Here is a 15,444-nt window from a genome sequence, read left to right as displayed (position 1 = left end):
AAGAGCTAGCACAGTATTTAACTATATAGTTTATGTGTCTCTATGATCATTTGAACTGAGCTGAACTCCTGGGAATTCTTCACTGGTTTCAAATAATATAAAAATTACAGACTTTGTTTATCTACAAATGAGAATATTCTATCTGAAATATAATAAAGAATTTAATTCAACTCAGTAAGAATAGACAAACTATGAGTGCACTGCCTAGATGAGGGGGTAGGGAGACAAACTAGATACCTTTCTTGTCCCGAAGGAGTTTACATATGAGTCGTAACAACAGGTTACGTGCGAAACAAACTATAACAGAAGGAGAGAGAATGAGAAGATCATTCCAGAGGACCTGGAAAGGTGGGGAGGTATTATTGGCTATATCTTAAATAAGGAATAATATTTTGATGTGTAGAGAAAGGAGGCAAGGAGGGTGGATTTCAATATATTCTTTGTGGGCAGAATAATATGTGCAGTAAAAAGGCCAGAGTGTCAATTTTAAGTATTTGGGGGCCAGCTTATGGAAGGTCTGCAAAGTGATACTCAAAATTACTTGTTGGCCAGTAATGACTCTCTGGAAGCCTTTTGTACAGAGGAACAATAACCTATCATACTGGTGCTTGGGGAAGTTTACACTGGTAGCAATGTGCAGGCCTGACTGCAAGACACTGAGCAGAGAAATACCAATTAAGTAAACCACTGGGTAGACATAAGGAGGTCTGAATTACCTTCTGAAGAGGCATCCTACGAGTGACTATTTAAGCTCTAAACCTATCAAAAAGGCTTGCCTGAAATCACTCAGAAACAACACGAAGCATACTTAGAAGATCTTCCCTACTAGGCTGCATGGTCCTTGAGGGCAATCTAATACAACTTTCAACACTCTACAGCACACAACACAGGGCCTCGTATACCAGACCCACTGCCATCAAGTTGATTCCAACTCAGAGACCCTATAGGATGGAGTAGAAATGCCCCATAGGGTTTCCAAGGCTGTAAATCTTTACAGAAACAGACTGCCACATCTTTTTCCAGCTCAGCAGCTGGTGGGTTCGAATCGCCACCCTTTCGGTTAGCAGTTGAGCACTTTAACCGTTGTGCCATCAGCTTGTATACAGCTAAATAAATATTTTGAATAGAGAAATGAATACAATGGAACGGCTAAATGGGCAAGTCCGTGTTTCTCGAGGGGTTCCTGGGTGGTACAAATGGCTTGGCTGGCCATCCGCTTCTAAAAAATCTGTGATTGAAAACTCCATCAAGTACAGCTCTACTCTGACACACAGGGGGCTTCCATGAGAAAGAAGTGACTTTACAGCAACTGGAACTGAATGTCTTCAGAAAAGAATTCGACAACTAAAGGAAAACAAAAAGATTAATAAAGAATTGATGTTAGATAAGCCTCCCAAATCTACTGATTGAATTGAAAGCAGATTATCTACCCACAGAGACAACTGTCTCACATTTCGCTTTGCCTGACCTTGGGTATAATTAAAAGCCTAAGGGAAATATTATGAATTGCACTAAAATGTGCAAATCTTTTTCATCAGAGGAACTGTGATCACAAAACAGCTTTCACAACTCTAAGTACCCAGTTTATTAAAAACTTGACTATCTCTACACTTATGTTTGTTTCATTGGATCACTGTTTCGTGATCCTTTTCCTATCAGTATTGGAGTAAGATCAGGCGTGCTTTCATTTATAAATGTAAAACACATACATCCTCATGTGTTAAAATTAAAGCCCAATAATTATGCCAAATCATCTTTCCAGTCCACGCACAAATCAGGAAATAATAAGTACAAAAAATAAAAGTTATGTGGGTGTGCATGTCATAAAGCATAAATTCAGATTCCACATTCAGGATGCAATTCACTCATTACACTTTATATATTCCACCTTTCAACTTGAGAAAGCAGTTAATCTCCATGCAAGGCCACCTGTCAAATGCACGTTTCTATTCCTGGTGGATTTGTATGCGTGGGCGAACACGATCACGTTAATGACTAGTATCAATCCTAGACTGGTGTAACCCTAGGGAGTTAAAGTACCTACTACATTCAGTTAGCTGAGTGCAGGGAGCTGTAGAGGCCTCTTGAAATGGAACCGCCTGAGTTGGGGGAGGAGGCTAAGTGTGAAATCCCAGTGACCAGGGAATAGGAAATTTACACAATAACTCAGGTCGTGGACAATCCTTACCCTCCTGGACAAAACTCACAAAATTCTAAAGCTGGAAGGGGCCCCATAAATCATCCAATGCCACTTCTCTCCCCACATACAGAATCCTCCGATTACATCCATCATGGAGTCATTCAGCTCTGACTTAAATGCTTCCAATGGCAGAAAGCTCACTACTTCTCAAGGCAGCCTATCCCATTGGTGGATAATTTGTATTCTTAGCATGTTTTTCTATTAAAAAAAAAAAAAGAAAACCAAACCCAATGCCGTCGAGTCGACTCCAACTCAGTGACCCTATAGGACAGAGTAGAACTATTAAGTCAGAATTTGATGCCTTACTAATTCTAATTCTAATTCTGGGCAAAGTAGGCACTCAATAAGTATTGAAATAATGAATATTGACTAAATGAATGAATGAACAACAACAACAAAAAAAAAAAATCCCATTGCCATTGAGTCAATTCCCGACCCTACAGGATAGAGTAGAACTGCCCCATAGGGTTTCCAAGGAGCGGCTGGTGGATTCGAACTGCCAACCTCTTGTTAGCAGCTGAGCTAACAAATGGATTCTTAAATATAAATTGACACCTACTATGACAAAAGTAACTGCTCAAAAATACAAGTTTTTCAGAAACACAATAGCTCAAAAAATTAAGGATTTGATTCAATTCATTTAACATTTCCTAAGCAGGGAAGAATTATAAAGAATTATGAAACAAAGCATGACTTAATGGAAACAATGTTAATTAACAGAAAAAATCTTTTTAAAAAAAGTTGCCCTCAAGTCGATTCCAACTCATGGTGACCCCAGCAGTGTCAGAGTAGAACTGCTCCATAGGGTTCTCAATAGCTGACGTTTCAGAAGTAGGTCGCTAGGCCTTTCTTCTGAAGTGCCTCTGGGTGGACTCGAACCTCCAACCTTTGGGTTACCAGCCAAGCATGTTAACTGTCTGCACTACCCAAGGGCTCCTTCAACTGAGAAGAGGACCCATATTCTAGTACTCTCTCTGCTGCTATCACTCACTTTTCTCACCTTTAAAATAAGGAGGCAGATTTTGTGATCTTGACTACCACTTACAACTTTTAACACTATGATATATGACTTATCCTCAAGATGGCTATCCCTCCCCTTAAGGTGTTTACCATCTTATCTGCATTTATATACAGAGTTCAAATCCATGTACAAATAAAGGGTAAAAGTCCTACCGTGACAGGCACATGTTACAGTTGAACAAGTAGACTTTTATCCACGTATTTTCAAGCACTAGGCAATGTGACCGGAAAATTAACCTGAAGTTGGCATGGAAAAGATAACCTAGGGCTATTTATTTCAATTACTTCGTTTGAGACTAGTCTGGTCCCCTGCACCTACAGCTACCATAGTTTGGGCCAGATATTTTGTTCTCAGTAGCTGCACCTGTTAAATGGGAACATCACCTCTCACCTGTCAAAACACAAGAGGTTTATCCAATTGATCTTTAAAGCTTCATCCAGCAATAAGCTGTGTGATTCTGTTTCCAATACTCACTGACCCCTAATGATTCAAGGAAGCCCCAATCCCTCCGCTATCAGTTTCTAAACCATGACAAACGGCAAGTGGTCAACAGTGTGGGGGTAAAAGAAAGAGGCACAGGATCAGTGGTCATACAAGCAGCTGAGCACACACATGAGCCCCAACTACTTCCCTGTCTTAGTTATCTAGTGCTGCTATATCAGAAATACCACAAGTGGATGGCTTCAACAAAGAGAAATTTATTCTCTCACAGTCTAGTAGGCTACAAGTCCAAATTCAGGGCAATGGCTCCAGGGGAAGGCTTTCTCTTCTCAGCTCTGGGGGAAGGCCCTTGTCATCAATCTTCTCCTCGTTGAGGAGCTTCTCAGTGCTGGAACCCCGGGTCCAAAGTACACATGCTCCTGCTCTTTATTCTTGGTAGTATGAGGTCCCCATGTCTCTCCGCTCACTTCTCTCTTTTATGTCTCAAAAGAGATTGGCTTAAGACACCATCTAATCTCTTAGATTTCATCAATATTACTGCCACTGAAACCCTGGTGGTGTAGTGGTTAAGAGCTACGGTTGCTAACCAAAAGGTTAGCGAATCCACCAGGTGCTCCTTGGAAACTCTATGGGGCGGTTCTACTCTGTCCTGTAGGGTTGAGTCGGAATTGACTCGATGGCAAGGGGTTTGTTTTGTTTTGTTTTGTAATCCATCTCATGACATCATAGTGATAGGATTTACAACATACAGGGAAATCACATCCCGATGACAAAATGGTAGACAATCATACAATACTGGGAATCATGACCTAGCCAAGTTGACAGGTATTTTTAGGGGACATAATTCAATCCATGATACTCCCAAAGCCAAATATAAATAATATTTTGTTCTTTGCTCAGCCACAGTTCTCCTTTCTCTCTGCCACTTGGTGTGAAAAAACTGGAACCTGGTTGCAAAATCTGTGCTCAAGGAGGCAGCTGGTAAACTTTGATTTCAAAAGGGAAAATGAATTCTGAATGGTCAAAGCATCCGTAAATCAAACCAAACCCACTGTCATCGAGTTGATCCCGGCTTAGAGCGACTCTGTAGGACTGCATAGAACTGCCCCATAAGGTTTCCAAAGCTGTAAATCTTTACGGAAGCAGACTGCCACATCTTTCTCCCGTGCAGCAGCTGGTGGATTGAACCACCAGCCTTTTGGTTAGCAGCCAAGCACTTCAACCACTAGGCCACCAGGGCTCCTTAGCAGGTGTAAAAGAAAAATGCATAATCACAGACAAAAGTCATTCTCCAAGGAATATTTTCACAAAGTAATTTTTTTTTACAAAGAACAAACAACAGAAGACTCGCAAAAGTTAAAAGCCTTGTATTATTTAAATGGTGCTTGCTGAAATATGGAATCCTGGTGGCATAGTGGTTAAGTGCTACGGCTGCTAACCAAAAGGTCGGCAGTTTGAATCCACCAGGCGCTCCTTGGAAATTCTATGGGGCGATTCTACTCTGTCCTATAGGGTTGCTACGAGTCGGAATCGAAACCACGGCAACAGGGTTTTGCTGAAGTATGGCTTCCCCCATGTGGCCCTAGCTGTGCCAGGAGGAGGGCCCCCACCCCCCTCTACTTGAAGGGTGGGTATCAAAAATGTCTCTGGGAACAGTGGGCTGGAGAGAGTGCCTTTGCTTGCTCTACCTGAGAACCCAGCATATAAATGGAATTATTATAATCATTATCAAAAGAATGATTTTTAACTCAGGACACATGACACCTTTTATGGCCCTATTCTTAAAATGTAGATCATAACAATTATGAATAACTTTGTGAAGACTGGGAATTCCAGAACACTTACGTAATTGTGGGCACATGGAATCTGTACTTAGACCAAGAGGCAGTCATTATAACGGAACAGGGGGTAGTACGTGGTTTAAAATCAAGAGAGGTGTGGGTCAGGGTTGTATCCTTTCATCATACTTATTCAGTCTGTATTCTGGGCAAATAATCCGAGAAGCGGGACTATATGGAGAAAAATGCAGCATCAGGATGGGAGGAAAACTCATTAACAACCTGCAATATGCAGATGACACAACCTTGCTTGCTGAAGGAGGACTTGAAGTACTTACTGATGAAGATCAAAGACCACAGCCTTCAGTATGGATTACACCTCCACATAAAGAAAACAAAAATCCTCACAACTGGACCAATAAGCAACATCGTGATAAACAGAGAAAATATGGAAGTTGTCAAGGATTTCATTTTACTTGGATCCACAATCAACATCCATGGAAGCAACAGTCAAGAAATCAAATTGCATATTGCATTGGACAACTCTGCTGCAAAATACCTCTTTCAAGTGTTAAAAATTAAAGATGTCACTTTGAGGACTACGGCGCGTCCAACCCAAGTCACGGTGTTTTCAATCGCCTTATTACGCATGGGAAAGCTAGATAATGTATAAGGCAAACCAAAGAAGAATTGATGCATTTGAATTATGGTCTTGGTGAAGAATACTGACTATACCATGGACTGCCAGAAGAATGAACAAATCTGTCTTGGAAGAAGTATAGCCAGAATGCTCCTAAGAAGCGAGGGTGGCAAGATTTTGTCTTACGTACTTTGGACATGTTATCAGGAGGGACCAGTCCCTGGAGAAGGACATCATGCTTGGTAAAGTAGAAAGTCAGCACAAAAGAGGAAGACTGTCAACCAGATGGACTGACATAGTGACATAATTACTGCAGCAATGGGCTCAAACATAGCAACAATTTTAAGGATGGCAGAGTATTTCATTCTGTTGTACACAGGGTCGGTATGAGTTGGAACCCACCTGACAGCACCTAACAACCAAACCAAAAAAGCCAAACCCACTGCCATCAAGTCAATGCCAACTCACAGCAACCCTACAGGACAGGGTAGAACTGCCCCATGGGGTTTCCAAGGCTGTAAATTGTTACAGAAGCAGACTGCCACAGCTTTCTCCTGCAGAACAGCTAGAGGGTTTCAGTTTGCAGCCAAGCACTTTAACCACTGCGCCACCAGGGCTCCTTAACAACGACAATCTTAAAATGTTATCTATTTTTATACTCAGAAATGTTCTGTACTGGTCTTTAGATCTTATTATTTAAAGATCCCATTATACTCTCTGTATTAGCTCTGAAAATGTTGCATCAAGCTTTGACCAAAAACACAGTAATACTGCAACATCAATAATTTCATTTCTAGTCCTTCTCCAATCAAAATTTCAAAATGAAAAAATGAAGTTTGAACGAGTATTATAAATTATTTCTCTTTTTCTAAATTAATGTCTTAATGTTTGAGTAATAAGTGTTTTTTGTCATTTAAGAAAAAACAATAATAGTTTGTATTCCATTTTTTAAATATATATAAATCGATGACCATAGCAGCACAGAAATGGATTACAAGGACAGAGACAATAAGGCATTTGTCTGTATTGGTGAGATTACGGTGGTGGTTAGTGTTCTTTTTCTCACTTATAGTTTTCTGTGCTTCCTGTAATGAGCATGTGTTGCTTTTGGGATAAGAAGAAACAAGAAGAGAATGTTCATTTGGGAAAAAAAATGAACTAAGAATTTTTTCTGCAGCACAAAGACCTGGCATTCACTCTCTCTCATAGGCACAGACTTTCTCTGCAGATCCCCCTCCCTCTCGGGGCATCTCAGACGGGCAATGAGGACCCCGCAAAAGTGTCCTGGGTCCTAGCCCTGCCAGGTAATCAGGACACCAAAAACCTCAATCCCAGTTTCCACCTCATGTGTTATTCTAAGTGTTCTGGCAAATTTAAATGTGAAACTAAAACATTCAGATTCTGCTTAGTCTGAAATTCGCAATGAGCCATGGAAGCAGTTCTTTCGAGCTAAAACATATCCTTTTTACCTGCAAATTTTCATTTATCTTTGCAAGAATAGTTTAAAATGGGATTTTTGTAAAATAAGGATGAAAGAAATTATCTCAAAGACTTTCCTGCCATGACTAACAATTCACTCTTATATTTTAGGGAACATATATATATATGTATGTATGTCCCTGGGCAGTGCAAACAGTTAATGCACTTGGCTGCTAACCAAACGGCTGGAGGTTCAAATTCACCCAGAGGTGTCCTGAAAGAAAGGCCTGGCAATCTACTTCCGAAAAATCAGCCATTGAAAACGCTATGGAGCACAACTCTACTTTGATACACATGGGGTCATCATGAGTCAGAATCAAATGACAGCAATTGGTCTGTATTAGTATGATGTACCATGACCTATAATCTAACACAGGCCTGCTATGAACCATGGCTTAGCCTGATAACTTCAGTGCAGCCAGTGACTGAGAACACAGCTGAGTTCTAATTCTAGCTCTACACTTAATAACTATGTGACCTTGGGAAAAAGCTGGGTGACCGTGAACCTTAGCTTTGCCATAGGGAAAATGAGGATTGTAACACCCACCTCATTTTGGGGGAGTATGTTATCAAAGGAATTCATAATAGAGTGCCTAACACATTATAAATTTATAAAAAATTGCAGGTATTTTTATTCCTGGAAACCCTGGTAGCATAGCGGTTAAGAGCTACAGCTGCTAACCAAAAGGTTGGCCTTTCAAATCCACCAGGCGCTCCTTGGAAATCATATGGGGCAGTTCTACTCTGTCCTATAGGGTTGCTATGAGTCGGAATCAACTCAACAGGAACGGGTTTGGATTTTTTTGGTATTGTTATTCCCTATTAGAAACTAATGTCTTATATTTGTGTGGCAACTCAGTCTACAGGGTGCTTTCAGATCTTTTACCTCATTTGATCCTCACAGCACCTCTTTAAGTACAAGAGGCCATAATTACTATTCCCATTTTTCTTTTATCTTTTTTTAAACAGATGAGAAAAGTGAGGCTCAAGGTCACACTGCCCAGAAAGGAGGCGCTAGCTCAGCTGCTAACCAAAAGGTCAACAGTTCGAATCCACTAGCCTCTCCTTGGAAACCCTATGGGGAAGTTCTACTCTGTCCTATAGGGTCGCTATGATTTAGAATCAACTCCATGGCAATGGGTTTGCTTTGGCTTTTTTGGTTGTCCAGGGCTCTTTTGCTTGGTGGCACAGATTCTCAACCGTGACCTCAAAACAAAAAAACCTGTTGTCACAGAATCAATTCTGACTCCTAGTGACCCTATAGGACACAGTAGAACTGCTGGAGCCCACCAGCTGCTCCCGGGAGAAAGATGTGACAGTCTACTTCTGCAAAGATTAAGTGCCCCCAAATGACTGCATTTACAGCCTCTGCCCCTGAATGTGATAAAACTGAATTTCTTTTCAACTATCCTGCTATTCATACTTTAATCGACTCAAACTGATATTTCCACATGACTTCAAATTATTGTGCTTTAGAAAAAATAACAGCTTAGGAGTTTTGTTTATTTGAGTGTGGTAAAAGTAAAATTTTTTGTTTTGTTTTTTATTTATTTGAGAGCTTACTGTATATCTCCAGCACTGGGCTAGGTGTTCCACCTAGTCATTTCACTGAAACCTCACAAACCCTATGAGGGAGGTACGGTCAGAATGCCCATTTAACAAATAAGGAAATTGAGGCACAGGAAGTCCAGGATTGGAATGTAGGCAAACTGTCTCCAAACACCAGTTATTAGGACATTGGTGCTGCCCAACTGGAGCTCTGGTGGCACAGTGGTTAAGAGCTCTGCTGCTAGCCAAAAATTCAGCAGTTTGAATCCACTAGCCTCTCCTTGGAAACACTACCGGGCAAGCTCCTACGTGATCACCATGAGTCGGAATCAACTCGATGGCAATGGGTCTGGTATGGTTTGGCTGTCCAACTGACATTTGTGAAACAGGTATACATTCAAAGTGCTTTCACACACACCAACCTATGAGCCACGGAGGGCAGGTATTAGCTCTCTCCTTTTACATCTGAGGAAACCCAGGCTCAGAGATGTTACGTGACTCATGACTCGTGTAAAGTTCTTTCCTGATCCAGCAAAACCACCACGCAGCTCTTTTGACTCTAAATCTCCGGAGATCCTCAAATTCCTTTGCATCTATTTGAAGAGTGAGACGTCCACAAGCCCGGTCATTCTTGAAAAGCAACCATCCACCTTAACGACTTCGGGGTTATCACTAGAGTTGACAGTGGAAACGGACACTGTCACACGCGGGCGGAGGGAGGAGCGTGGGGGACAGTGAAAGAACCTCAGATCCTGGCGTTACTGCCTCAAAATCGGAAGTGGGCGGTGAAATCACTGACAGAGCAGGCCCTTGGGGCGGTGCCAGCGCCGCATTCCTCCTTCCACCCCCACCTCCTCCCTCCAGGTTCCCGGCGGGACCGGCGAGAGCGCGCCCCGTGCGCGCGGAGGAGGGCCCGTCGGATCCGGCCGCGCGCGTCTGCCAGCGGCGAGTGCGGGGCGCCAGCGAAGGGCGCGCTCAGGCCGCGGCGGTGCCTGTGAAGGAGCGAAACACAAACTCGCCCCTGTACACGTCGGACACGCCTCGCCGCGGTACTAGCGGGCCTGACGCGCCGTCGTACCCGGGCCTCCGCTTCGCCCTGAGCGCACACATACTGGTCCGGCGCGGGGCGCGGCAGGCGGGACCAAGTTCTCCTCCCACCCTCCCTCGAGAGGGCTGAACGGAACCCGAGTTAGCAGGGAGCACCCGGCCTGCATGACTCCCTCGGCAGTCACGACGCGCTCTCCGACTCTTCCCTCCGGGGTCCCTCCTTGGGCCCAGCCACGGGGCACGCGGAGGGGTCGCTTGGGGAACCGACCGGGGCCGGCCCGCCGCTCTCCTACCTGCGCCTTGGCTCCCGGAGCCGGGTCGCTCCCAGCGCCCGGCCCAGCCACCCGGGGCGCCCGGGGGACCCCCGCCCAGCATGGCCCGGCCGCGCCGCCCCGTCGCTTCCTCTCTGCTGCCAGCGGCCGCGGGGGTGGGCTCCAGGTCGCCGGCTCCTCCTCCTCGACCTCTTCCTCCTCCGCCCCGGCTCCCCCAGAGACCCAAGCCGAGCTGGGAGGGAAGTGGGGAAAGGGCGGCCAAAGAAGGGGAGCCGGCTTCCTCCTCCACGGCCAGCGGCATCCTGCCCAGCCCTCGTCCCCACACACACCCACACTCACGCAGAATGCGGCAGCGGGCGCGCCGGGCCAGGGCCCAGCCCTTCTCCCTGTACCTGGATGGAAAACTCCCTTTTTACTCTCGCTCAGTTTCTGGAGGAAGACAAGTGGGGAAGTGCGCTGGGAGGACGGGTGTCACAGCGAAGGAGAAGCTGTGAGGCCCTAAGTGTACACGAGGGCGCCCCCAGATGCATGAGTGGGAGTCGATGGATGAATGAGAGAACTAACTTATACAAAAAAAAAGGTGAGGGGAAAAGGGAGAGATGCGAGGTGACACTAGGAAAGGTATCAGTGGTAGCAGCTGTTCGAAGAATGAGCTGTGAGTCCACGTTCAACACTAGATTGGTTGCTTCCAGATCCGTGACCCAATGTAAGGCGGTTCCGTTCCAGGATGATAATCCTTGCCAAGCTCTTAGACTAGCTACACTCACCTCCTTCGCTGCTTCTCTTTGACTGATTCAAAGAGGCTGTTGCAGCACCTTTATGTAGCACCCGCTACAGGACAGTGGGAGCAAAGAAGTGCCAGAAATGGTTTCTTGCTCTTCAGAGCTTACCTCCGGTCAGGAAGACGAAACATGTTCCTGTAAAAAATAGCATCATACAACAGAATATGCCAAGTGCCGGGGGCTTAGCACAAAGGTGTTGCAGAAGTTCAGAAGTGGGAGAGTGTGTGGTGAAGAGAAAGGGTCAGTAAGACTTCTGGAGGGATGGGAAGGATCTTGCTAGAATTAAAGGAGGGCTAAGGTCCCTTTTTTTTTTTTTTAAGGTCCCTTCAATGGTAAGAATTTTGTGAGCAAAAACGCGTTGTTGTTAGGTGCGGTGGAGTCGGTTCCGACTCATAATGACCCCATGCACAACGGAACGAAACACTGCCAGGTCCTGTGCCACCCTTACAATGGTTGCTATGCTGAAGGCCATTGTTGCAGCCACTATGTCAGTCCACCTTGTTGAGTCTTTTCCACTTTCCCGCTGACACTGTACTTTACCAAGCACGATGTCCTTCTCCAAAGTATGTAAGACACGGTCTTGCCATCCTTGCTTTTAAGGATCATTCTGGTTGTACTTCTTCCAAGACAGATTTGTTCATTCTTTTGGCAGTATTATATATTCAATGTTCTCTGCCAACGCCACAATTCAAAGGCATCAGTTCTTCTTCGGTCTTCTTTATTCATTCTCCAGCTTTCACATGCATATGATGTGATTGAAAATACCATGGCTTGGGTCAATCACCCCTTAGTCTTCAAGGTGACATCTTTGCTTTTCAACACTTTAAAGAGGTTGTTTGCAGTAGATTTGCCCAACGCAATGCGTCTTCTGATTTCTTGACTGCTGCTTCCATGAGTGTTGATCGTAGATCCAAGTAAAATGAAATTCTTGACTTCAATCTTTTCTCCATTTATCATGATATTGCTTGTTAGTCCAGTTGTGAGGATTTTTGTTTTCTTTACGTTGCGGTCTAATCCATACTGAAGGCTGTGGACTTTGATCTTCATTAATGAGGGCTTCAAGTCCTCTTCACTTTCAGCAAGCAAGGTTGTGCCACCTGCATAACGCAGGGGGTTAATGAGTCTTCCTCCAATCCTGATGCCCCATTCTTCTTCATATAGTCCAGCTTCTTGGATTATTTGCTTAGCATACAGATTGAATAGGTATGGTAAAAGAATACAACCCTGACGCACACCTTTCCTGACTTTAAACCACTCAGTATCCCCTTGTTCTGACTGAACAACTGCCTCTTGATCTCTGTATGTGTTCCTTATGAGCACAATCAAGTGTTCTGGAATTCCCATTCTCCGCAGTGTTATCCATAGTTTGTTATGATCCACACAGTCGAATGCCTTTGCATAGTCAATAAAACACAGGTAAACATCCTTCTGGTATTCTCTGCTTTCAGCCAGGATCCATCTGACATCAGCAATGATATCCCTGGTTCCACGTCCTCTTCTGGATCCAGCCTGAATTTCTGGTGGTTCCCTGTTGATACACTGTTGCAGTGGCTTTTGAATGATCTTCAGCAGAATTTTGCTTGCATGTGATATTAATGATATTGTTCTATAATTTCCACATTCGGTTGGATCACCTTTCTTGGGAATAGGCATAAATATGGATCTCTTCCAGTCAGTTGGCAAGGTAGCTGACTTCCATGTTTCTTGGCATAAACGAGTGAGCATTTCCAGCACAGCATCTATTTGTTGAAACATCTCAGTTGATATTCCATCAATTCCTAGAGCCTTGTTTTTTGCCAATGCCTTCAGAGCAGCTCAGACTTCTTCCTTCAGTACCATCGGTTCCTGATCATATGCCAGCTCTTGAAATGGTTGAACATCGACTAATTCTTTTTGGTATAATGACTCTGTGTATTCCTCCCATCTTCTTTTGATGCTTCCTGCGTCACTTAATATTTTCCCCATAGAATCCTTCACTATTGCAACTTGAGGCTTGAATTTTTTCTTCAGTTCTTTCAGCTTGAGAAACACCGAGCGTGTTCTTCCCTTTTGGTTTTCTGTCTCCAGGTCTTTGCAAATGTCTTCATAATACTTTACTTTGTCTTCTCGACCCACTCTTTGAAATCTTCTGTTCAGTTCTTTTACTTCATCATTTCTTCATTTTGCTTTAGCTGCTTGATGTTCAAGAGCAAGTTTCAGAGTCTCCTCTGACATCTATCTTGGTCTTTTCTTTCTTCCCTGTCTTTTCAAGGACCTCTTGCTTTCTTCATGTATGATGTCCTTGATGTCATTCCACAACTCGTCTGGTCTTTGATCATTAGTGTTCAACGTGTCAAACCTATTCTTGAGATGGCCTCTAAATTCAAGTGCGATATACACAAGGTCATATTTTGGCTCTCGTGGACTTGCTCTGATTTTCTTCAGTTTCAGCTTCAACTTGCATATAAGCAATTGATGGTCCGTTTTCACAGTCGGCCCCTGGCCTTGTTCTGACTGATGATATTGAGCATTTCCATAATCTCTTTCCACAGATATAGTTGATTTGATTCCCATGTGTTCCATCTAGCAAGGTCCATGTGTATAAAAAAAAAAAAAAATAGTCACCGTTAATGTTGGTGAAAGAAGGTATTTGCAATGAAGAAGTCGTTGGTCTTGCAAAATTCTATCATTCGATCTCCAGCATTGTTTCTATCACCAAGGCCATCTTTTCCAACTATACATCCTTCCTCTTTGTTTCTAACTTTAGCATTCCAATCACCGGTAATTATCAATGCATCCTGATTGCGTGTTCAATCAATTTCAGATTGCAGAAGCTGATAAAAATCTTCAATTTCTTCATCTTTGGCCTTAGTAGTTAGTGCATAAATTTGAATAATAGTCATATTAACTGGTTTTCCTTGTAGGTGTATGGATATTATCCTATCACTGACGGCGTTGTACTTCAGGATAAATCTTGAAATGTTCTTTCTGATGATGAATGCAACACCATTCCTCTTCAAGTTGTATTCCTGGCATAACAGACTAAATGACTGTCCGATTCAAAATGGCCAATACCAGTCCATTTCAGCTCACTAATGCCTAGGATATCAATGTTTGTGCGTTCCATTTCATTTTTAACAATTTCAAGTTTTCCTAGGCTCATACTTCATACATTCCATGTTCTGATTATTAATGGATGTTTGCAGCTGTTTCTTCTTATTTTGAGTCGTGCCACATCAGCAGATGAAGGTCCCGAAAGCTTTACTCCATCCGTGCCATTAAGGTCGACTCTACTTTGAAGGGGCAGCTCTTCCCCAGTCATCTTTTGAGTGCCTTCCAACCTGGGGGGCTCATCTTCCGGCACTATATCAGACAATGTTCTGCTGCTATTCATAAGGTTTTCACTGGCTAATGCTTTTCAGAAGTAGACTGCCTGGTCCTTCTTCCTATTCTGTCTTAGTCTGGAAGCTCAGCTGAAATCTGTCCTCCATGGGTGACCCTGCTGGTATCTGAATACCAGTGGCATAGCTTCCAGCATCACTGCAATACACAAGCCCCTACGGTACAACAAACTGACAGACTCATGGGGGTGAAAACCCATAGCTGTGCTTAAAAGTTGGTGTGTTATGGGACAGAATGAATGTGAGCATGCTTGATTGGGCTTAGGAATATGGGCTTGTCACTTTTGGGTGACTTATTCTTAATTTGGGGCCCACAGACCCCTGTAGAGGTCCATGGATGATTTCGGTGGTTCATGGAACCCTTGAAAATACGTGCAAAATTTTGTTTCCATCTGTTTTTTATTTGTTTTTTAAGATAACTTTAATCAACTTATCAAAGAGTTTGTGACATAAGAAGGGTTAAGATCTACATCCGTAGACAGTAAGAAGCTATGGAAGGTTTTGGGGCAGATGAGTGATATTAAAGGAAAACCTGGTGAGTGATATTACTACCACTAAAATGACAAGTATTTATTGACACATACTATGTATAACAGACCAGGTCAAGCTCTGGAGACACAAAGGCATATAATGTGACAAAAGTCTGAAGAAGGGTACCTTGCAACAAGATATAGGGAAATTCTCAAAAACCACCAGAATATACGGTCATTTACCGTAGGTGTATGTGTCATTTACCATAGGAGTACATGGTCATTTATTATAGCCAGGTGATTCTAAAGTTCAGTCGGGGTTAAGGACCACCAGGTAATATGGATAGATTTGAGGGAGGCACAGAAAGATCAATTAGGAAAAAGGT

At 43.4% G+C, this 15,444-nt stretch overlaps 1 protein-coding gene across 14 annotated transcripts in view; it reads right to left on the bottom strand.

Moving 5' to 3' along the window:
• DISC1 (DISC1 scaffold protein) overlaps positions 1–10,879 on the bottom strand; it is a 419,870-nt gene extending 408,991 nt beyond the window's left edge. For 11 of the 14 annotated variants that reach the window (XR_010319406.1, XR_010319407.1, XR_010319408.1 and 8 more), the window contains exon 1: positions 10,448–10,755. Coding sequence is in view for 8 of the 14 variants with exons in the window: in XM_064276660.1 (XP_064132730.1) it covers positions 10,448–10,727 (280 nt within the window). In the remaining 6 variants the exon portion in view is untranslated. The other 3 variants (XM_064276664.1, XM_064276663.1, XM_064276662.1) reach the window with 3 other exon arrangements.
• Positions 10,880–15,444: the final 4,565 nt, after the last annotated feature.

Source organism: Loxodonta africana, chromosome 25, assembly GCF_030014295.1.
Source record: "Loxodonta africana isolate mLoxAfr1 chromosome 25, mLoxAfr1.hap2, whole genome shotgun sequence".
In the NCBI taxonomy this organism is placed as follows: domain Eukaryota; kingdom Metazoa; phylum Chordata; class Mammalia; order Proboscidea; family Elephantidae; genus Loxodonta; species Loxodonta africana.
Note: the sequence above shows the minus strand (reverse complement) of the source record. Positions and strands in the feature narration are given on the sequence as shown.